This window comes from Rosa chinensis, chromosome 7 (genome assembly GCF_002994745.2).
Source record: "Rosa chinensis cultivar Old Blush chromosome 7, RchiOBHm-V2, whole genome shotgun sequence".
Taxonomy (NCBI): domain Eukaryota; kingdom Viridiplantae; phylum Streptophyta; class Magnoliopsida; order Rosales; family Rosaceae; genus Rosa; species Rosa chinensis.
Window position 1 is genome coordinate 15391667 of NC_037094.1, and position 24806 is coordinate 15416472.

General features: G+C 38.6%; 3 protein-coding genes and 1 long non-coding RNA gene across 6 annotated transcripts; 1 reads left to right on the top strand and 3 right to left on the bottom strand.

Annotated features, from left to right (window-relative positions):
- LOC112179483 lies at window positions 1-2995 on the bottom strand. The gene is made up of 2 exons (XM_024317900.2): window positions 1300-2995; window positions 1-245 (listed from the first exon to the last, which is right to left on the bottom strand). Exons 1-2 carry the CDS (start codon window positions 2993-2995, stop codon window positions 1-3), a joined length of 1941 nt encoding a protein of 646 aa, XP_024173668.2.
- On the bottom strand, window positions 1980-9588 carry LOC112179161 (UDP-N-acetylmuramoyl-L-alanyl-D-glutamate--2,6-diaminopimelate ligase MurE homolog, chloroplastic). Of its 3 annotated transcripts, none has more exons than XM_040510767.1 (7): window positions 7697-9588; window positions 7212-7328; window positions 6780-6955; window positions 5976-6121; window positions 5433-5646; window positions 5273-5347; window positions 1980-3250 (listed from the first exon to the last, which is right to left on the bottom strand). In XM_040510767.1, exons 1-5 carry the CDS (start codon window positions 9540-9542, stop codon window positions 5628-5630), a joined length of 2304 nt encoding a protein of 767 aa, XP_040366701.1. In that variant the 5' UTR covers window positions 9543-9588; the 3' UTR covers window positions 1980-3250; window positions 5273-5347; window positions 5433-5627. The 3 variants fall into 3 exon arrangements, with proteins under 3 accessions (XP_040366701.1, XP_040366702.1, XP_024173263.1); XM_040510768.1 differs by lacking the exon at window positions 1980-3250 and adding an exon at window positions 4839-5091; XM_024317495.2 differs by lacking the exon at window positions 1980-3250 and having other exon boundaries at window positions 5059-5347.
- A 5406-nt stretch (window positions 9589-14994) lies between these two features.
- LOC112176484 lies at window positions 14995-15670 on the top strand. Its single transcript, XR_002926958.2, has 3 exons — window positions 14995-15006; window positions 15209-15292; window positions 15620-15670. It is a non-coding gene; the product is annotated as an uncharacterized LOC112176484 (long non-coding RNA).
- A 1864-nt stretch (window positions 15671-17534) lies between these two features.
- On the bottom strand, window positions 17535-18170 carry LOC121050609. Its single transcript, XM_040511343.1, has one exon. It carries the CDS (start codon window positions 18168-18170, stop codon window positions 17535-17537), a length of 636 nt encoding a protein of 211 aa, XP_040367277.1.
- Between the last annotated feature and the right edge of the window lie 6636 nt (window positions 18171-24806).

Here is a 24806-nt window from a genome sequence, read left to right on the forward strand (position 1 = left end):
CTAGTTCTTCCTCCGGACCAAGCTCAACACCGACCTGATCCGACTCTCCGGCTTTAGAGGTAGTGACAGCGACGGTCTAGGCGACGAAGTGGCAGAGGCTGCTGCCGTTGAAGTGGTTTGGAAGAGAAGAGCTGGAGTGAAAGAAGCTTCTGGAGCCACAACTCCTCCTTTGTAGCAGAGTAGTGGTTCGCTATTGATGGTAGCATCGAATTCCTGAAGCTGCTTCCGATTTCCAATCGAGGAACCTGAGAGCGAAATGACATGGCTTCTAGAGATGAAGGTGAGGTTGGTTCAGAATTGAGGAGAGGGAGGTCGCCATTACTGTGAGGCCAGATAGCAGTAGACTAGTCGTGTTCCAGGGTGGGTTTTTGGGGAGGGAGAGAGAGAGAGACAGAGAGAGAGAGAGAGAGAGAGAGAGTTAGGTGCCCAGAATAAGATAAGAGAGATAGATGGGTGCTAAGAGCAAAAAATGTGAAGAGACCGTTTTACCCTTTGAAATACGACAGCTGACACAATACCAACGGCGTCATTGACGTCGTGTATGTATAATGGGTCGATTTTAAAACCTCATGTACTAAAGTTTATGTTTTGGAACGTAGTGTACTGAAATTAATAGTGGGCAATACTTCGGATACTATTCATGAATTTTTCCCTTTTAAATATTTCGTATGCGGAAATAGAAATTTAATAAAATAGAGGTTGCCGGCCCTCTTGCACTCCAAAATGAGGATTAGATCAAGGTTGACGACCAATATTTTCGATCCTAGCTGGTCATTAGTGGCAGACAAATAAGATAAAGAGATTTTCGCTAGACAATCAAATAGTGTTGTAGGGAATTTCAAGATTCACAGAAGTACAGTACAGATCAATAGTTACAGTTTGACAAAGAAGTAACAGGAATACTGTCACTATCAAATCATGTCCAGATCTTAAAAAAGAATTCACAAGGTTCTATTATCTCAGATACTCAGCAGCAAATATCAACATCCACTCGTCAAGAAGACTTCTACAACGAGATTGGGAAAGGCAATCTATTCTAAGCTTTTCATCGAGAAAACCAAGGAAAATTTGATCTAAATATCAAAATGATCAAAGACATCAAAAAGGGCAGGAGAAATTGCACTTGACCATTTCATGCTTTGGAACAACCAAGTAGAGAAAGCACCATTTGGTTACTACAAAAGCATTCTATAACACGAGTTTGAATCCTGCCCATTTTTCAAACCCCTTATAACTTGTACTACTTTGGGAACATATTGCCCTTTTCAAGGTTTTCTTTTTGAAATGCTTGAAGTGTACCTTGAGGTTTACTAACAGAACGACTGAAAAAATTGTTGGAAACATAGTCTTCGGGTACAGCATAGCTTCCTCCGGAGAACATTTTGGCTCCTTCATTCATCCTCAAACCCCTTATGTTCTTTTCATCTCGATGAAGATATTCGATACTTGCTTGGCTTGGAAAGCTAACACCAAAATCCATACCTTGATGAAGTGCACCTGGGAACCCAGTTCCAATACTTGAGCTACGGATGCTTTGCCTATCACTATAACTCACATTTTGGGACCCTATTTGAGCAATGCTTCCATTTCTTACTTGGTGACTCATGCCTGTAAAGTTTCCATAATGAGCATTTACTTTGAGCATTGTGTTTGCTTTCTCATAGTTCATGCCTAATCTGTTTCCGGCAACTGTTGGTTGAATATAACTATATGAAGAAGTGCCAAGGATAGGATCCTCACCATAGGGCCTAGTTAACACAGAGGGTAATGTCAAATACATGGAAGAAGATACCTGACTGGAAACATTGGAAGAAAAACTTGACTCGATAGGTACCGTCAACTTCGCTCTTCTTTCTATTTCAGACGATGCAACAGGTCCAATATCTCGAACACAATCAACTTGATGTTCGATCCATGGATGGCAATTATTAGATTGAGCTCTCTCTTTGCCTTTCAAAGGACTCTCCAAAGATCTGCAATTGTAATTTGGAGGTCTTATGCCCAATAGATAGTTTGTCTGATGCTGCCTCTGGGCATTAATTTCTGTGGAACAGGACTGAAAATTTGGCTTGACAAGTGAACCAAACTTTTCCCTTGGTATCAAGGCTCTAGTGTCTTGGCCATTATCAACTTGTTTTCCAAGTACTCGATAGCCATTATCATAACCACTTGCTTGATTGCTTCTAGCAGTACCCTCCAAAGATCCAATATTACATTTTTGAGCTCTCATGCCAGATTCAAAGTTGCTTTGAGATTGCACTTGAACATCTGCCTCTTCGGAGTTGTTCTGATGCTGCACTTGGATTGTCTCCTTTAAGTTGTTATGATGTTGTGCAAATACATTATCCTCAAAGTTGGTTTCATGCGGCACCAAAACATCTTTCGGATAGTTATTTTGATGACGTATCTGAATATTCTCTTCAAACTTTCTTTTGTTCACTTGTCTATTCTCCTTAGAGGTGGTGTTCTCAACGATTTCTCCATGTTGCACTAGGAGATTTTTCTCTCCAAAACTTTGTTCTCTCCGTTCAAGAGGTGGATGAGTATCATCCATCACCAATTTTTGCATTTCCTGCCTCATCCATGAAAACAAATTATCTCTTGTCACTTTAAGATCCTCTAATAAGGACTCCATGAATCTCTTAATCTCATCCATGGCAGCAGGCTCATAAACACTGGTTTTACTCTTTTTTCTACTGCCTTCTTCATGAGAATCCCTCTCTGTGCCATCATGAATTGAACTTTCCTTTCCGCTCCTTTGTGAATGCACATTTTTGCCTTTCCCAGTCATAATTTTAACCTCTGTATGAGGATTGCTCGTGACATTCTGCTTGACTCTATGAGTTCCAATTTCTTCATCATTTTCAACCGAAATCAAAGAGGAAACCAGTTTATGCTTCTCGTGAGCTGCCTCACTACTTGATTTAGATTCATCACTTGAAGACTCATCGCCATTGTCCTTCCTCCTAAACTCCCACCTCAGGTCACCACCCATGATAGAGCTGGGTAACAGCAGATCAGCACTACTCGGTTGGTATCACTAAAGAACTGTGAATGAACCCAACACCCAAAAAATATTGAACAGAGACTATGAGGCCCACCTATCAATACCCCAATTGGTTCTTGAAGCACATTACTTTTTGGCTAACAACACTACCACCCACTTGCGCTTATTTCCAAATCAAGTTGGACATATGGCTATCTAGAAGTCAAATTAGGCTGGATCTTTCCTTGCTTTACTTTCTCAAACCTGCAAAATGAGAAGCCAATGCAAATTTGAATGAATAACTGGTATACAGATTGAGTAGTCATCAGAAACATCGCTGAATCAGAATCAAACAGTACAAAACAACCTCAATATACTCATGGATGAACAAAAAAAAAAAGCAGAAATCTAGTTACATGGAGAAATTTCATCCAGAAATGAATAATTATATCCAATTTTTATATACCATCCAAAGTTCCAAACAAAATATGGTATGGAGGAATTGAATTGCTACAAACCTCAATTTCTACAAAGGGGCACATTTAATGCAAATGATCAAGAACAACAATCAGATTAAGAATCCCATATCTAACACAAAAGCTACAACAGCCAAGGAAGACATGCACAGAAAGCTTCCTTTTTGATCAATATGTAAAAGCCTCACTAGCTCAAGAACATTAATCTGGAAATAGCAATCAATAATCAAATTGCAAAACTCACATGCAAGAAGTAACTGAGGTGAATCAATCTCCAATAATCATCAAAGAAATGCAACAACAAACCGTTAAGAAAACACTGATCATTTAAAAAAAAAAAAAAGGACTGATATGCACAATCCCATAATATCACCAAAACCCAGAAACATGATCACAACAATATGAAACATTGGAATCAAATAAATGATGAAATCATCAACAATAGTATGGAAGATAACAAAGACAAACCGTGAAAGCATCAGTGGATGGAATGTTGATGAAAGCATGTACTTTCTCTGCTCATCCTAATCCATAACTCCATGTTCAAAAGTAGCTTTTTTGCCTCAGACTATATGATTTCTCATTCTGGGTCTTTTCAGAAGGAAAGCAACAGTATCTGTGGGCTGTGAGGATTATTAATTTGTGTCAGGCACTGTGTGCAGTGTATGTTGCTCAGTGAGTTGGGGGAGGGGAGTGAGAGAGAAAGTTATGGTGGTGTTTCCTATTGGGCATTTGATATGTCCAATAAATATAATTTGGTATAGGAATATTATGGAGGTGGGTAATTGCTCTGGGTTTGGTAAGTGAATTGTAGTTTATTTAGCAGTAGGTTGGTTATTTTCTGAACCCAAATTCATAACCCCAACACTTCATATCTGCCTCTACCAAACCCCTCCTTTTCGTTTCATGATGGCAGGCAGAGTTTGCATCACCAAGAATTTCTCCTGCCTTTCCTTGTTCTTTTTTGGATATAAAAATTTGCAGGTCTCTCCTTTTTATCATTTCTTCATTTTATTTCGAGTTTTTGTTTATTCAAAAACGTTTTTTGGGTTGTGAAATAACTGGAAATACGTTTCATCTTAGGTAGGTAATATCCTCCTTTAGAAAAGAAATGAAAATAAATCTGAGCCAGGCTGACACAATTGGGAGTGTATTTGATGCTTTACTTTGAAATTGAATTAGTTATATATTGAATGGAATTAATTAAAATAATTCTAGGACTGATTTGCTTACCATCTTTTTGTTTCATAAAGCTAGTACCAATCACAGGTTGGCATGGAACACATGAAATGCACACGCATAAAACTCACTACATATATATAGTACACCAGTACATCTATCTATATGTACTAATATTTTGTATTGTACCACATATTATGTATATGCATTAAGCCAATAACTAATCCAACCCACAGGTACATAGCTACTCCAAAGATTAAAGAGTTTACTATTTGTAGGTCGATATCAACTTTTACATAGTACAAACCCGAAAATTATACGACATTTTAACACTTAATTTTGCTGACTTGTTTGTGTCGGAGAGACATAGGAAAGTGTTCTTAGAAGAACTGCGCTACAGAAATGAACCATTACAGCTAACTCAACTCTGTGGACCAACCAATTGATCCTCTGTCATCCCAACAACAAAGTTCTCATGAGTAATGACCACAACCACTGCTCCGTATTGATATTTATACAGAAAGTTACTATATTTTAACTAACTGGACCAACCAATTGGATTAATTTAAAACTGCCAGGATTTCAGATTACATAGCAATACAGTCTACAGATACATCTACAAAAATTGTACCTATAACCTTTCAAGGGTGAACATTTTCAGCCTTCTCCAAAAGTACACCCCTTCTGAGAGCAAAAGCTCACTAGCCTGCGTAAAGAGAGAGTTAAGATATAACATTTGTATTTTAAGAAAATAAACATCGGGCAATAAGATTATGTAGTAGAATTTATACCATTCTTTCGTAACCAAGACTATCCAACTGCCTTCACACAAATTCTACATCATTCACTCCTACAAACCCAGATTGATACACTTGGTTCACATGTGCTGTGTGTTTCCGGCAATAATCGCCTAACTGCAACCAACAGCATGTGCGCATAATGCTCCCTGAAATTTGCCTGTACTCACCTACTCCCTTTGGAAGAGGTCAATGACTCTCAGGTAACCTGAAAAAAACAAAGATTGATCAGCACAGTACATGGATGATACCTCACTTGAAAAATATTGAAAAAGCACCCCATAGTTATTTAAAAGAGACTCCGATAGAGAGGCTAGGATTGCTGTTTGTCACTCCAGATGAATATATCATTCTGTACGATGTGCAGTGCATGGTGCACCTTAGGATAAACTTATCATTTACAAGACTGAAACTATTAGTCAAGCCTTCTGTTTTCCATTGATGGAGATAGTTCCTCAAAGGAATAGTTCAATCTTCTAGAGATGTTAAAAGTCAGAGATAAATTGTGCTTTGAGAAATGCAATACAGTTAACCTACCTCCAAGGGAATTCACTTGTGTCAATTCCAGCTTGGTGAAGCTCATCAACATACTGTAATGCCTCTCGACACTCTTCCCGGTCATCAAAGAACTCTTTTTTGTCCCCTTCTATCTGATACGCTTCATGGCCTTTGCCCGCAACCACCTGGAGCAAGGCAACATAATCTAAGAAAAACTAAAGGAAGGGTACAGTTTATAACTCATTAACCACAAGCAAAAAGGAAAGTAAATCAGAATTTCCTTTTTCATCATTATTATAGTTACTAGAGTAATCATACTTTGTTCACTTCATTCCTGAAGCATATTTCTTTCTCAAAATGTTTACGGTTGTTAGTCATTTCAACTGGTGTACTTCCAAAACCTAAAGATGAACACAACTCTGCATCTTACGAAAGTAAATAAATAGCAATTATTTTTGTGCAGTTGGATGCAAAATTTAAGAGAGCGGTTCAGATTCAATGTTAAGAGAAAATCTGTTTCCGTGGTCAGAGAAAAAAAAATCACCAGAAAATGTATTTGATACGTGTTGACAATATAAGATATAGGATTTGAAATGACTAGATGCAGTGCATCCACTAGAAACTTTTGTACAACTGATAATGTAGAGGCCCAAAAAGGGGGAAAAATCTTTTTCCATTTAAATCCAAATGTTTCTGTAGTTAAATTCCAATATGAAGCATTAACTTCTTTCCAGTATTAGAGAGAGTGGATATATAATTTTGTGTGACTTCTTTCTTTCTTGCTTTCTAATGTTTAGACATAAATTCTGCACATGGAGTTAGATTGGGGCTTCAAGAACTTACAACCATATCACCTTCCTCACCCATGGCAACAGCACACCGTACGGCTACTCGTCTTATATCATGCAGGAAAATCCTATGACCATTTGGAAGAGGTGGGTAGTAATCATTCTCGCCATGTTTCAAGTATTCCTGCATTGTCCATCCTATACCAGCCAGCATATCATCCAAGATGTCCACTGATGGAGATGTAAGTGTACGATTTAGGAAAGTAAGCATCTGATCTTACAAGGCTAAATATTGTAAACTAGCTTTTTTAAAGACATGAACCCACACAGGCCATGTCTAAATGAATAGCCACGCAAACTTATGAAAATTACACAATCTATCAAAAAGAACATCTATAAGAGTCAACTAATTGTTCCCTCAAAATCAATGGTAGCATGCAAAAACAACTATACCATAGTTTTATAATCTGGAGTTTGCTATACATACATGGATCTTCATTCTTTGGATTGTCAGATGTCAGTATTGTCACATCACTTTTATCTGTTGCAATCTTCGCCATCATAGGTCTTTTCCCTCTGTCACTCTCCCCAGGACAACCGATTACTTCACATAAAGCACCAAAAGTCAGTCAGCTTAGAAGAAAAAAAAAATTGCATTCTTTGCAAACCCTATATTTCAGATGAGTACTGATAGGCTGCCAAACTAACAATAATCGCACTTTAATCAACAAAACTGAGAAGAAAAAAAATTATGGTCAAAATGCCTGTTTTACACAGAATATGCTATTATAGTCATCATCTTCGTACAAAATGGTTTCAACCCCACTATTTAGTCAGCCTAGACATTATCACTTCCTAATAGGAAAAGCAAAGTTTTGAAAAGGCAGACTAATGGCTATAATACTGCAATTATGCAAACAAGAATTCGAGCTGTAGAACTCAGAATCTATAATTAAAAGTTAAAAAGCATACCAGTAATAATCCTCCTTGCACCAAGCTCCCGTACAGAATCCAATAGCCTGGACAAGGCATCAGGAGTGTGAGCATAATCCACAATCACACCAAACGCCTGTTCCTCGTCTATCAACTCACACCTCCCTGGAACAGCATCAACCTCTTCAATTCCCCTAACGATGTCTTCTAATGGTGCTCCAACTGCAATCCCAACTGCTACTGCAGCCAGTATATTGTAAATGTTATGCCGTCCAAGCAACCCTGATGATATCTCCAATATACCATTGGGAGTATTGACTAAAACCTGTGTCTCAAACAAGGAAAGTTCAAACTTCAAGGGATAGACATCTGCATTCTTATTCTCCATGGCAAAGGTCACAACTGGAACATCTGGGTTCCCCTGTGAAATGAAGAAAGGTGCATTTGGGTCATCAATGTTGACAACTTTCCTGTGCCGTTCTGGATCAACCATCCTTGAAAACAACTTACCCTTTGCCTCCCTATACTCCTCCTCAGTCACCTGAAAATCCAAATGGTCTCTCGTCAAATTTGTAAAAACCGCTATGTCAATATCAACTTCATCACACCTAGACAGAGCTAGCCCGTGAGAAGAAGCCTCCATGACAACTGCTTCAGCCCCATTATGGAGCATCTTGGCCATCATATTTTGAACCAAAACAGCATCCGGGGTTGTATTAGGCGACTCCAACTTATTATCTCCATGTACGTAATACGCAACTGTGCTCAACATACCCGTCCTCAATCCCATCGCTTCATACATCCCCTTTATCAAATATGCTGACGTCGTCTTCCCATTCGTCCCCGTTATCCCAATCACTGACATATTCTTTGACGGATACCTATAAAACGACGCAGCCAATGCCGGTAAATCAGCATTGGTATCTTCCACAATGACCAATGCCTTGCACCCCAAGCTTTCCTCCATGTATATCTCCTTACTAGCTACTACAGCCACCGCTCCTCTCTTAATAGCCTCACTCAAATACAAATGACCATCGGTTTTCCTCCCAACACAGCACACAAACAAATCCCCGGCACTGACCACCCTCGAATCGTGCTGAATTCCGGTTATCTCCACCTCTAAATCACCATAAACCGAAATAGGCACCACTTTACTCTCATCCAAAAGCTCAGCTAAGCTCATTTTAAACTTAGGTTCCACAATTCTAGCCCTAGTCTTACCATAATTATCAAAATCCATATCAAACAAAGAACTCGAAACCGAAACACCATCTTTCTCATCCAAATCACCAACCTTTGAGTCGAATTTCTCAGTCCCTTCCTCATCCGAATCCTCACCCACAATCGCCAGCCCCTGAAGTTCATCAATCTCCTCCAAGTCCACCACCTCCTCCGGCTCCAGCTCCAGCTCCTCCACCGCCTCCACCTTAGGGTTCGGCTTCAAAAGCCCTTGCTTCACAAACTCCTTGCGCTTCAAGGCAATAGCTTCGTCGATGTCGCCGAACAAATCGTCCCCGGAGCTGGGGGTAGTTCCGGAGCCGGGGTTCTCCGGCGGGTCCTCGACGTCGGCAATGGCGGAGAGCATGGTGTTCTGGTGCTTCTTGAAGTCGTCCTCCTGGAGCTTCTGGTGGCGGGAGGCCTGGCGCTGGATTTGCTGGAATTTGGAGACGCCGTGGCCGGAGTCTTCGGGGGCTTCGGGCGGGTCGTCGTCGGAGGGGTCCGGGTAGTACTTGCCGTCGGGGCCGATTGCGTGGGCGGGTTTGAGTGGGCGGGCCGGGAGAGGGAAGCTGGAGGGTCGGAGAGAGGCGAATTGGGGTTTTAGGGAGAGAAAGTTGGGTTGGGGAGAGAGAAAGTTGGGGATTGAGAGGAAAGTGAAGGCCATTAGAGACTGAGAGAGTGAAAGTTGCAGAGAGCGAGAGGGGAAGAGGTTTAAGATTTTGGATAGAGGGAGGTTTATTGCTCGCGTGGCGGGTAAAGTCTTTTGGGTCGGACTTTCCATTTTGGTTTGTTTTGGGCTTCTTTGAGAATTTGGGCCGCAGAAGGACTGTCAAATGTTTGGGCCCCCCAAGTTTTATTGTGTGAGATTGGCACAACTAAGTGGAGTCTAAGTCTTAATGTGTTAATGTTCGCTCTTCAAAATTATGGGATGTCAATTGAAGTGAGAGTAATTGTTTCACCGTGATTGGGGAAGATACTATTGATATATGATGAAATGAGGGAAGATATTTGTGCTTTAGTTATCTAAATGTATGTGTTTTCTGTAAAGCAAATAGTGTGGCTCATAGATTAGTTCTTATATGTTGTTATCATTTTCAATGTTTTTATTTTAAAAGTTCTTATGGAGGATGATCGTAATGTTGCTTGCCATTTAAGCATTATGTCCCCTAAATCATGAAAAGAATGGAAGTTTGACCTTTTCCCTATTCTTGTAGAGGAATTTTTTATTTTCTCCATATTACTCTTACCAAACATGAAAAATCAAACATTTTTCTATTCTATTCCGAGTCCTCAAACCGTGTAAACAAACTAAAGAATAGATAGGTCACAGGGTTAAGGGTTTGATTACTTCTAATTTGACCAAATAAGCCTGCATCGTTATCTTCATAGATATTCTAGAATCTAGATGCATGCAGTTTTTCTTGCCTCTTCCTTTATGTTCATTTTCAGACTTCAATGTTTGAATGATATATAACATTTTTTTTTTGAATGATATATTACAATATACATAACTTCTATCCTTGTTCTTTCTTTGTATATGTTACTTCCAAAATTTATCCTCGATCATCATGTTTTTTTTTTCTCTCAAACAACGACTTTAACTTGTAATAACATCATATAAATCAACAATAAATATGAGTTTGATGTTGATTTTAATTTTAATTTGTACATTGACGTATTTGCATGACAATAATAAGGCGATCCACTTGGATAAAGACACAATTCATATTAAATTAAGGGGTTGTGACCAGTTACACATTTTTAGCCCAATATATGCCCACTCACTCCACCTTCATATAATTTTGCCCACTTACCCAACTCTATAGGTTCAAGACTCATATAGGTTCTGCAAACAAACATTATTACAGTAGTGCCACTGCACTAACACCGCACGACTCGTCAGTTACCAATCCCAATCAAACGTCAAAACGTTTCAAATCTCTTCCTCCCTCCATACCCGATTCTCTCTCTCTCTGTCTCACTCCCTCTCTAACTATCTTTCTCTCTGTGTCTCTGACCTGAATTTTCACCGTTATACGTCGACGAAGATTCACTGTCCGCCGGTTGTGTTTCTAATTTTTTCCGGGTTGGAAGATATCGAAACAGGTAAAAACCATATTACGACTCCGTTATCCAGTTTTTGCTTGATTTCTGGTGGACCTATTACAAAATCTTTCGTTTTAAGTTGATTGAAGTTACATTTTGGTGACATTTCTGCGAAATTTCTAGAACGAGTTTGCATCAATTACTGAAATCGGTGAAATATAGGGTTTCCATTGCTTACCTGTGAAAATATGCTTCGAATCTTAATCAGTAATTGATGCAAACATTTATTTTAGATGCAATGAGGTTGGACCTGTAGCGTATTGTGGAGGCCCCTTTAAATTGGTATCATTAGTGCCCCCCAGTAGAGTACGTACTGGGGGCCAATTATGCCTAATTCAAACATTTGGCTGAATGAAATATGCTTATTTGGTATAATTTTGTGTAAAACTGCAGTAGTCGATTATTCTGGTTAAGATATGTTGTATGTTGCAGTCTACTGGGGGGCAGTAGACGGTACATTTACCATCTAAAATGTTTGAATTTGTACATTAATTGTTATTTTGACTGTGAATAACTTCTATAAACCGTGAAACTTGGGATGCGGTACTTGGTTTTTTGCAAATTGTGATGGCTAGTGGGGGGCAGTAGACAGAATAATGACAATTTTTGATGTGTTAGTTTTTGGACATTAAGTGTTTTTGTGAGTGTGAATAACTTCTATAAAACTCGAAACATAGAATGCGGTGGAGTTTTTGATGCAAACTGTGAGGGGTTTGTAGTATAGTGGGGGGCAGTAGACAGTTTATTGACCATCCTAATGCAGTCTAGTGGGGGGCCGTAGACAGTTTATTGAACATCCTAATGTGGGGTTTTGTACGTTAATTGTTGTTTTGAGATGTGATTAACTGCTGAAAACCGTGAAACATGGGATGCGGTGGACTGTTTGATGGTCTACTGGTGGGCAGTAGACTAGTTAGTGGATGACAGTATACACATTACTGCCCCTCAATAATATGGTTTAAGTAGTATGAACCCTTCTATTAGCTATTTTTGATTTATCATTGTGGTTTTATTTTTGGTGCAGAATGGGTAGACCAAAATTCACTTTGATGAGTGACTCAGAGGAAGAAGACCGGAATTCACAGAGTTCCGATAACTGTACTGAGGCCACATTTAACCAGACACTGCAAACAAAGTTTGTCGAAATAAGAAAGAGGAAGCGACAACAGGCAGCATATATTTCTGAAGAAGGATCCGCTGAAGAAGAAGTTAAAGAATATTCAGGCCGATCGTCTGAAGAAGAATCAGAATCAGAGGGTGAACAGACAACGAAAAGGTTTGTAATCAAAACGAGAAAACAACCAAAAAGGAAACAACTTATAGAGGAAGTGGGTTCAGAAGAAGAAAAACCAAAGAAGAAAGTGAAGAAGCAAATGAAAAAGGCAGTTAAAAAGGAGGAGCAAACTGAGACAAAGAAAGCAAAGATTGAGTGGAAGCAACAGAAGTGCACGCTCAGTGCGTTCTGGAGGATTGTCAACGGACACAAAGACAGAATACCAGACCGAACGAAAGATATTTTGATGGGCACCAACTTTGGTGAAATGATGGAGCCTTTCTGGCAGGACAAGATAACAGAGATCCAGCTGCACAAACATGAAGCGGACCTCGAGATACTCCTAAGGCACTTCGACCGTACCGACAACAAGTGGAAGTTTGGTGATATTGTTATGGAAATAACGGAGGAGGATGTCACGACTTTGTTTCACATCCCTGCTGAAGGAGAAGTGTTCAATGTGAACAGGAGGGTGGTAAGGGAAGATATGGAAGACTCCCCAATATTTGGCAGCCCTTTAAAGACGCAGGCTGTCCTCAGAACAAGGGTGGAGTCGACACTGATAAATGAGTTGACAAAGCCGGCAAAAGAGAAAGATGCCAGGAAGATAGCCGTGCTAATGATGACATATCTATTCAGCACATTCTTCTTCACTCGAACCGGTGCTCAGATCACCTGGGATATGGTCGCGATTTGTGAACGGATTGAGACCATTAACATGTACAATTGGCCTAGATTAATTCTCAACTTCTTGATGGAAGGGTTACAAAAGTATAGGAGGAACAGTCCATCTGTTTTGAATGGATGCCTTCTTCTCATCTATTACTGGTTCCTTGAGAAAACCAAGGCAAAGACCTGGATTCCTGGAAGGCAGAATGAGACTCCACGATTCATCCGATGGTCAATAAAGGAAATTTTTAGCCTGGAGCAGTTGTACATGAACGAAAACTTAGCCGTGGTAAGAAAATTACAAAAACATTATATATTTATACCTTATTTTCAATGTTGACTACACATTGCTTACCTGTTAAATGTATCAGGACCTGATAAAAGCGGGACCATGGTCTGCCAAAATTAGACTGGAAGACATCGAGCTGGGTGAAGAGGTGCAGGACACACCAAGCTTTGACAACTGGGTGAGTGGCACAACTGAGCTTCTAACTGTGTCTAGTGGGGGGTAGTAGACATTTAGATTACCATCTAAATGTGTGAATTTGAACATTAATGTGTTTATTTTGACTGTGAATAACTGCTATAAACCGTGAAACTTGGGATGCGTTGTTTGTTTGATGCAAATTGTGATGCTTGTTCAGGTCTAGTGGGGGGCAGTAGACAATATGTTGACCTTGTCTAGTGGGGGGCAGTACTATATGTAGGGTAATAAACACATTATTGGGACCCAGTAATGTGTTAATTCAGTAATAGGCCGGTAATAGATACGATAAACATAGTCCAAAAAGGGAATTTCTGATCTTTGTTGCTCAAATTTAAAATCATTTAATTGTTTACATGTATATATGTGCTTCTTTGCAAGTCTACTGGGGGGCAATAATCTTGTTACTGGCCCCCAGTAAACACATTATTGGGGATCAATAGCTTGATGGTTATGGTTATGTTCTGTTGGCAGGTACCACTGGCAAGCCAAGCAGAAGAGCAACAAAATGAAAGGCTGACAGGGAATGTCAAGGAACTGATTAGGGAGATGGAGGAAGCCATTGGTGAGACAAAGCCCGCAAAAGAAATGGAGGTAAAGTTAGCAAGGCTTGCCAAGGCAAATGAGGACCTGACTGCACAGAACAAGGATTTATGGGGAAAGCTGAGGGTTGCCGACGAGAGAATTAGGGAGTTGGAAATTGAAAAGAGGGCCAAAAATAACCTCATCAGGGCGTTGTACATACGGCTTGAAAGGGAGAAAGGAGAGGTCCCCCCACCTCAAACCCAACTTGAGATAGTTCCTTTCAAGCAAGGTGTGGTCCACCATGATGAAGTTGAGGATGAAAATCCAAACTTTGGACCGAGCGTCGGAGAGGAAACCCATCATGCAGCCAGTGCGGGAAAGTCGACGGACACGGTTACGTCAGCGTTTCCTATTGCACAGGAAGTACCTGAAGAAGTAAATGAAAGCAGTTTTCCACTGGGGCAACAAAAACATGGGAATGAAGATGAAGATGCCCAGCTTGACAACATTATAAGGAACATTGCTGAGGCAGAAGTGATGCAATTAGTTGAAAAGGGAAAAAAGAAGGAAGGGACACATGCCGATGAGGAACAGACTAAGAAAACTCCGGAAATACATTCGATAGTGAAAAACGTGAAGACATACCGGAGGGGTGCCAAGAAAGCTAGAGAGGAGGAGTGGGAGTACGACACTCCAGAAGAGGCAAAAATTTCAAAGCGAGCTGCACCTAAGAAGGCAGGAGTCATGCTTCAAGCCCCTGGAAAATTTCACAACAAGTTAAAGCTTAAGGGAGTCAAATGCGATAAGCAAACATGGAAGACATTGGATCCTACAGTGGCAAGGTATTATCGAGACTTCTTCAACGTTGCTCAGAAAGACACGTAAGTACACATTGTGGTTTAAAATTGGTGTGACAATTAAATTTCCAGTTTACTTACAGATAAAACATGTGTTGGAATTTAATGTTTCTGTTTCAATAGGACCGAGTACTGGATCAGCAGTGATCTTCTGCGCCGGATCACGAAGCACGACCTAAGAGTAATAATCCAGGAGGGGGACATTGAAACTGACGTGAGTATTTCAATTTGGACATCCATTCAACCATCTACTGCCCCCCAGTAGATTGATTAATACCCAGTGGATCGATTCAATAATCTACTGCACCCCATTTTAATGATTACTGCCCCCCAGTAATGTCATCAATTAATGCAATTTTCATTTGTCATATTACTTATAAAGTTTTGATGCATAGTCCACGTACTGAATTTTGCAGGTGATCGCCGTTTACATTGACTTGCTGAAGTCTGATGCAGAAAAGCAAAGTTCGCAAGTGGGATTCCTCACAGTAGACGCTTCTGTAAGTAGCATAAACCAAATCTATTCAGTTATGTGTTTATTCGGAAGCCACATTGAGTAACATGCTGAAATATGGAGTACCTTTGTTGTTACTGGGGGGTAGTAATCTATCTACTGGGGGGCAGTAGATTGTTTATGGCCCACTTTGTGGCAATAAGTATATATAATTTTGTGTTTTGAAGCGGTTCTGTATATGAATTTCATATCGTAATATTAATGCACCCTTGTAATAAATCTACTACCCCCACTGATTGAGCAAAATTAGAACTCGATTCAATGATAAGTTTTATTGTTAAATTGAATTAACTTGGTTACGTTATGTTTACAGTATTATGCCATAAAGTATGAACAGACGAAAGAACAGGAAGAGGACACTCGGCCTTTTGAGTGTGGAGTCGAGACTATGATTTATGAACCACTGTGGTCCGTCTTCCGTTTCAAAAAGGTGCTATTACCAATTCACCACATCACAAGCATGCACTACACATTACTGGTAATCGACAATGAAACAAGGAGATTCAGCCATATGAATTCATTGAGGCCACCAGTAGATGAATTCAACAATGAGGAGAAGTACCACCTGAATGCAGCTAGAGTGGTATGTAGTAATTACAGAAATTCAGTTTTATCTTTTAATTACTGTTGGCATGCTTTTGTGGAATTAAAAATCTATATCTGCTAAAAACAGGTAAAGCACATAAAGAAGTTCATACATGCTGTGAACTTGACTAAGATTAGAATGCCGGGAGAAAGCCAAGATCCCAATGTCACACGAGAAAAATGCAAAGGCGAAGATGATAACGAAAACCTGATTATTGTTGAGGAAGCAATGACTGAGGAAGAAAAACAGACCAGGAACTGGATCTTACAGAATGACGTTGCGGAGACAGACTATGAACTCTATGAAGACTTTGACTGCCCGCAACAGAACACATCATCGTAAGTACATTGAAGCAAATTATTTGTAAGTATAACATTTGTCGTTGCTGCGTACATTCCTAAACATGTCTAATTTTTTCTTCTTTACAGAGGTGATTGCGGACCCTTTATGCTACATTACATGGAGAGCATTGTAAACGGCGTGGAACCAACCAAGGAAGGTGGGGACAACATGAGAAAAAGACTGCTTGAGAGGTTCATGCACCTAGTATTGGGAAGAAAGTGAGTCATGGGATTAGATATTTCATATTTATACATGTAGTTTTCATATCCGAAGAGTAGGGCGTGTACAGTTATCGTACTAGTCTAATATTCAAACTATGTTGAAATGAACTGCATTATTAGATGATATAGTATACTGATGCTGACTTCAAATAGAAGCAGGAGCTTTACTAAAAAAATGCTCAAAATTACTGTCCCCCAGTAACCAAATTACTGGCCCCCAGTAATGTCACCCGAAAAGCTATAACACTGATGGAAAATTGAACTTTTGTTACGTCGATTCAATTTTAATCATTCGCAAAATTAAGAATCTGACCTGCGAAGGGGAAAATGTTCATTTGAGCCTGAATACTAATAATTACTGTCCCCCAGTAACCAAATTACTGGCCCCCAGTAATGTCACCCAATAAGCTATAACACTGATGGAAAATTGAACTTTTGTTACGACGATTCAATTTTAACCATTCGCAAAATTAAGAATCTGACGTGCGAAGGGGAAAATGTTCATTTGAGCATGAATACTAACAATTACTGCACCCTAGTAACCCAATTACTGGCCCCCAGTATTGTCACCCAATAAGCAATAACACTGATGGTAAATTGAACTTGTGTTACGTCGATTGACTTATAATCATCCCAACATTAAGAATCTGACATGCGAATGGGAGGAATGTTTATTTGGGCCTGAATACTATCAATTACGGACCCCCAGTAAACCAATTACTGCCCCCCAGTATTGACACCAAATAAGCATTAAACCTGTTAAATCATCATCCCAACAGTAAGAAACTGACATGTAAATAAGAAAATGTTTATTTCAGCCTGGATAAAAACAATTACTGGCCCCCAATAATTCAATTACTGCCCCCAGTATTGCCACCCAATAATTAATAATCCTGCTGCAAAATTGAAATTGTGCTATGTAGATGCAATTTTTATCATCATAACAGTTGCAATCTGACATGTGAGATAAAAAATGTTAATTTGATTATGAATATAAACAATTACTGACCCCCAATAAACCAATTACTACCCCCCAATAGACAAAGTCAAACCCTAAAAACTCTCTACATAAACATATACTACTGCTGAACGAGAGGTTCAGTGCAGCTCAACTTGTTATGAGTGCCCATTTTTCCACAACGACCACAACGAATCAGCTTCTTTTCAACCTCTCCAGCCGACTTGAACCGCTTCACCCTAGGCCTCCCAGGGGGCCTCTTCGCAAGTGGAGGTAATATACATTCAGAGGCAGAATCCGAAGAAGACATATCAACATTGGTTATCGGATGGATAGGAAAACTGTAGCTCTTCTTGAACATACCAACATGAAAGTACTTATCAATATAATCATACACATTTTCAGAGGCTGCTTGTAATGCAGCGAGGCCGTGAGGACAAGGAAAACAATTGATCTGCCATTTAACACATGAACAAGCATGATCGGAAATGTTGACAACATATGAAAAGTCAGATCGAACCTCATAAACTCCAGGACTTGAATAATGGACACTGAAACGACGAGATTTCTCCATCTGCACCTTCAACCTTTCCTCCATTTTGGGAGTTAGTTCTGTGGTCCAACGTTCTGCTTCTTCTCTCCTTTTACCCGCCATCTCCATTTGTTTAATTCTTGTCTGGTCAAGCATACTGTAGACTGGCATCAAACGCTCAATTGCAATCCAAGAGTTAAATGATTCAGCAATCCCATTAGCCATAATTCCATATCGGCAGCTAGTATAAAATGCACGGCACCAATTTTCCACAGGCAATTCAGAAAGAAAAGGGTCAATAATATCGGCACCTCCAGCTGCTCTAAGCAACCGCAAATTAAAACGGTATTCCTTCTGAGTCGACGAATATGCGACCTTAAAAAACTTCTGCTTTACATCTTCTATCAGTTTTGAATTACCTTTACCCCTATATTTACTGGCAAGGTTTGCCACCAAGTGCTTGTAACAAAACAGATGAGGATTACCAGCAAAAACCTTATCGAAAGCGCTCAACAATCCAACACCCCGATCACTAATAAATGTGATAACTCTCCCTTGAGGTTCAAGCAGACTTTTCAAATGTTTGAAAAAGAATGTCCAGTTTGCATCTGTCTCTGAATCACAAAAACATATAGCTAGAGGATAGAAACCTGCATAAAACAGATCACATAAAAATCAGTCTACTGGGGGTCAATAATGTTTTAATTTCACGGCAGTACAATGTCACAACGTCGCACAGCAATGTAAAAATGACATATATCACAATGAAAGAAACTAAAACAATAAATATTAAGTTCACAGAAAAAACTATAACAAAGGACAATATTACTGGGGGACAAGAATAAATTTATGGGGGGGGGGGGGGAATAAACAATTCAGTTACCTTGATTCCCATTCCTTCCAGTTGCAGACAGAATCTGCCCCTTGTAAATGCTTTTACCAAACGTTCCATCAACATACAACACTGGCAAACAGAATTGGAAGCCTTCTACACAACCTCCATAAGCTACAAAAAGCCTCTGAAAACGATTGGAAGATGGTTCAACCTCCAACACAAATGAAGAGCCGGGGTTACTCTGCAAAACAGCTTCCTTATACCAAGATAACTTGCTGAACGTGTCTGCATCGGAACCATAAATCGCTTCCTTGGCTCGATGCTTTGCTTTCAAGGCAACCTTGTATGAAATATCAAACCCATATGTTGATTTAAACTTGCTCATAATCTCCCTTGGCTTCAATGAGAGATTAAAACTAACATCAGAAGCAATGCAAGTCTTGACAACCTTGGACCCCAAAAGCTTGTGTTTTTGAGTCCTAACTACACCCTTGCAAGTGTGAGTATTATTCAACTCTGTGATATACAGGCAACCATTGGCAGATGATGAAAAAGCACGAAGATGCCAATCACAACCTTCCGTTCCAATGTTTGCACAAACTGCATGAATACGGTCCAGATCATTTCTCAGAAATACAAACTCGAAACCAACTGCAATTGCATACTTCCTGAGTTTTTCACGGAGCTCAAGAGCGCCATGAAACTTATCCCCGACATTATGGATATAAGAACTCCACTCATCAGACAAATACGTCTTGTGAACTTCAGTCCTGAATGCATCACCCAAATAATCATCTTCATCAATAACTTCCGAACCACTATCCACAGAACCGTTTCTCCTAAAAACTCCCCCAACCTTTAAAACTGAAATATCGACACACTCTAGACTATGAATCCTGGCAGAGCAAAACAGCATCTGGAAATCACGATCATTGCGCAGAAAACAAACTTCACAACCTGGAACTGAATACTGAAGCTCAACATTATCAGTTGGGAAAAACTGGAATGTACGGAAAATGTCTTCATACAACTCAGAGTAGTCCATGCATTGATTCAAAGGAATCATATAACCTTTGCCAGAGTAAAGACACCTTGCAACCAGAGGATCAGGCATAGACCTGCGAAGAAAACACAGGCACACCAATCTATTATTAAAACCTAAAACACATATTACTGGCCCCCAGTAAACTGAATACTACCCCCCAATAATGAATTCAAACCTACCAAAACGAAGATGAATTAGAACCAAACAACTTTCAAAATGACTAAAAAGATAAAAAAAACAACAATTACAACTGCTTAATAACACATTAAAACATTACTGCCCCCCAATACACAAATTACTGGTCCCCAGTAATATTGTCAAAACAGCCATTTAAAATTTGTAAGATTAATAAATTGCAATGTATTCAAAATAAATCATCAGTAAGCAACAATTATAGATACTAAAATATCGTTGAACAACATTATTGGCCCCCACTAGAAAAATTACTGCCTCCCAAGAATATAATCAGAACTACCGCAACACTCCGGGTACCAGCTCAACCCCAAAATCCAAACATGAATTCAACGAAAGAAACACGAAATTAATACAAAAACTCAAACTTAACACAATGCACTGAAAAACACCTGGAAGTTCAATACCAAAATTACAAAAACAATTCATAATCAAAACAAAAGCCATGTTTGGATTTTTATCTTTTTAGGCTCTGATTCAGAAAATTCAGTTCGCAAATAAGACAACAATTCGTACAAAAAAAAAACCTAAAATCAAACATATTAAACAGAGCTAAAAGCCAAACGGATTAGATAGAGGTAAAGAAACAAAAGCAAACCTCAGTGGATGAACTCGAAGAGCATCTGAATCACGATCCATGTGAAAATCACAGCAGAATTCCTCCCCTATATGAATCGCACTACTACTACCACCAGCTCTAAATCGCAGAAGATTCACACACCAAAAACACCGAAGATTCGTTAACCAGGACAAGACGCTTCTCTCTCCTGCCTATATAAATCGCACAGCTGCTCTCTCTCTCTAACATCAAAGAGCTCCACACTCAAAACCGGAGAACTTCTCTATCTACAGATACAGCCGAACCTCTCACACTGAAATCGGAGAGCTTCGCTCCCTAAATCCCGTTTCTGTTACGATTTCAAAACGTTCAGTTATAGAGCTTTCAGTTATAAAAGGGCAAAAGCGTCCACAAAAATGAATAAAACAGCCACACGTTTAAAAAGTTGGGTAATTGGGGTTTAAAAATGAAAACTAATGATTAATTGGGCAATCTCTTAGAGTGTTTGGGTAAATGGGGTCAAATGTCACAGAAATGGGGTAAACGATCATTTTCCCTATTAAAGGAATAGTAGAACGGTACCATTATGCAATAGTTGATAGATACATCGTTCTGTCCTCCTAATCATGTTGGAAAAAAAAATATGATTTAATGGGTTGTTGGTTATAATTTACGATTTTATATAGGGTAACGGGAAATTCGTCTAAATAGTGTCTGAATTTTTTCAGACTATTAATTTTCATACCTGTACTTTGAAAAAATGTCATAATGGTACCTGAAGTTTTGGCCCCGACCGAATTTCCATACCTGGCAACAGTAAAAACGTTAACTCCGTTAACTTTTGAGGGGTAATTTCGTCCCTCAACCGTAAAAAAGTTAACTCTGTTAACGTTAGTTTGTATTTCGTTGATTTTAGAGATACAAACTAAAAATTACAAACAAGTTATCACTATAGTGAAAGAATGAGGTTGTTGTTTTATAATGACTTTTATGTCGAGAGTGTCCAAAATAAATGATTTCTATTCTCTTATAAAAAAGTATATCCGACCGGAACAAAAAAAAAACCTATTATTATAATCACTGATATGGATGGTCATATGTCAATTGTCATTCATAACACCAACAACCCCTATTATCTAACTAAGATTTGTTATGTATATATAGCTAGACAGGCATTGACCGTATGTAAATTAGAATAAGACTAGGCTCTTGTTTCTTGTGTGAACAAACAACAATATTGTACCATCACAATTTTGATGCTCCTTCGTTGTGTTGCCATCGTCATGTGGTTGTTGGTACTCTCCCCAGTTTGGCCTATTTCCCAACCCGAAGTAGCCGACGCATGAGATGCAATTGCCAATACTAGTTTCATATATTCAAATCAATTATCATTATGATTCGTAGACTTTTTTCTTTCTTGATATATATGATTATAATCATAGACTTGATAACTGGATAATCTATCGGGTGCCGTGTATATGTTTATATATAAGGAAATCCGTTGTCCAGTTCTCATGCATATATGGCCAAATCAATAGATTCGATCGACCTCCTCAAGTAGGTTGTTTTGAATGGTCAGTAAAATTGTGAAGTCGAGTTAGCTAAACCTAAAAGCGTTTTAACCAACGTAATGGCTAAAACTACCATGCAATTTTTTAATGGTTAAAATTAGGCAAATGCAATGTTGTGTAGCGAATTATGCGTGATCTTCATTCTTATGCCCCGTTTGGGATTTCTTTGTTTTTTAAAAAAATTAGATTTTGTTCATAATTTTAGTTTTTATTGTGTTTGATAAATAAATAAAAAGCAGTTTTAATTGAAAGTTATAGGTCACTGGCAGCAGATTTTAGAAGCAGCCCAGAGGTTGCTTTTAAAAGCTGTTGTGGATCAAAACACGCTCTGTAGTTGTTTTATGTACTGACAATACTTTTAAAAATATTATTTACCAAACACGAAACTATTTTAATTCATAGCTGATTATTCTCACAACACAGCAGCAGCAGCAGTTTTTTTTTTAAAAGTCACAGTAATCCCAAACTAGCTCTTAGTCTTATTATGCATATAATACGAATATATCTCCACTTAACCACATTGAAATGCAACCATATGTGTGAGGTTTTATCTTAAAATTAATTTTTAATAAGTCATGTGAATGCTTCACATCCTAATTGTACTACAAGGTTACTGGGGAGAAATATTCTCCAAATATATCTGATCACAGTGAAATATTCTCCAAATATATATAATTAAGTTACTGAAACCACTGCAAGTAGTCTAGTGGTTCTTGCATAGTTGGGTGTGCTCCTCAACCTAGGTTCAAACCCCGAAGCTGTCAAAGTGGCCAGGCACTGTGCTGCAATGCACAGTTGGAGCATTTCACATGTGCTGAAGGAGTTTATCTTGGGCCTAGGAAGCCTTTGGGTTCCTCTTGACAAAGTCAAAAAAAAAAAAAAAGTTACTGAACTATCACCAAGACTATTAGTACGTTTCATCATAAACATAATTGAGATGAACTTTGATTAATTTGATCGATCGAGTTGCTACCACATACCCCTCGATTTCAAGGATATTCTTGGATAGTTGCTATGTTTACACTCTTTAAACCCGCTCCTTAAACGCGTATCTAATTCATTTCAGTGGATGTGATATCATAGAAGTTGATATAGCTAGCTATCTTCAATTGATTGCTTTCATTAGTCCCCATATCTTCCTTGTTCTCGTTGGAATTGTAGAGCTATGTACGTAGAACTTATTGGAGCCATTAGTTTTGATTGAGCCAAGAAGTATGTCTTTCCCTTTGTCTTTAATTTGAACAGTTCATTGTTGGCTCACGAATATGAGCTTAGAAGACACTTGATTACATTCTCCAGTTTGGGACCATCACATTTTGTGGTGTGGCAACCATCGACAGCTTGCTAGTTAGCTCATTTTGAAACCCTCACAGCTGCTGAGAAAATCACAGCTTCCATTTCAATTTAATGTCACGTAATCTTTAAGGTTTACAAGATTATGAGCATGAAATAAATCCACGACGGCCAAATTATTTCAAGCTTTAACACTACTAAAGGTCCAATATATTTCATGCAAAATATAGTTTTCAATAAATTCTGTCAAATAAATTAAAGAGAACCATTATTATATTAGAAAAATGAACTAACATGTTCAGTTCTAGGCCATAATTTTATTTGTCAGAGAACTGTATTTACGTGGTGTAAGATAAGTATATGATACTTACTACACATTCAAATATGGAGTCGATAAAATTTCAAACATTGAGATTTGAGAGCCTTAACTATTTCTGACACCAAAATTGACTGGAAATATGAGTTCTCTCTGAGTTTTTTGACAGTGAAGAAGATAGTGCCAAGGCAAGAGAGTCCAGCCTGCCAATCCAGAAGCATTGTGAAATGAAATCGAGGGCGTTGAAATTTGAAAAATAAGTAAGACAAAAATTTCAAAAGCTTTTTTTGATACGAAAAATTTCAAAAGCTTTGAAGAGAAGAGAGAGACAAGTAAATCAAATCTATAGGGGAGGGGCTGCTTCAACATTATCATCAAATTGACAAGAACTTAATAAGTTTATTTTGTCACCTACGACGACAACACTTCCACAAAATACGAAAACGCACCCTATTTCATGAGAAAAAGAGTTACCATAGAACAAGTCCCAATCCCTGACAAGAAAAAACTGCAGCTTTTCATGTGATCTTACATTAACATGCAGTTGCAATGGTAGTTTTTTGACGACGTTATAATGACCAAATTTAGTATTCCACAATCCACATCAATAAAAATAATTACCGGAATTACAATATAAATAGAACACATGAATCGAATATGCAATTGGTCCGAGTATAGGTATCAACAACGTTTACACGGGTGATGGACAATTTTTTTGCCTCATTAAAAAAAAAATAATAAAAATAAAAATCTAACTCAAGTTGACAAAATGTGTTGATTTAGAATCTCCTTCACCGAGGTGTAAAGTCATATTACAATTTATAATGTTTTAAATTCTCACCCCATGATCAATTGGTTTTGTATTGAATGTCTTAATTGTATACACATGTTGCCGTTCTTTTTTTTTTAAGATTTTATTGAAACTTTTAACGGTTACAATCGTTGTTAGAATGACATCTCAAACAACTTTGAGAGCAGACACAAGCTACAAACTGCTTGAAGCTAGAGCTAATGTATACCACACTAAAAGATGTACACACCAATAGCATG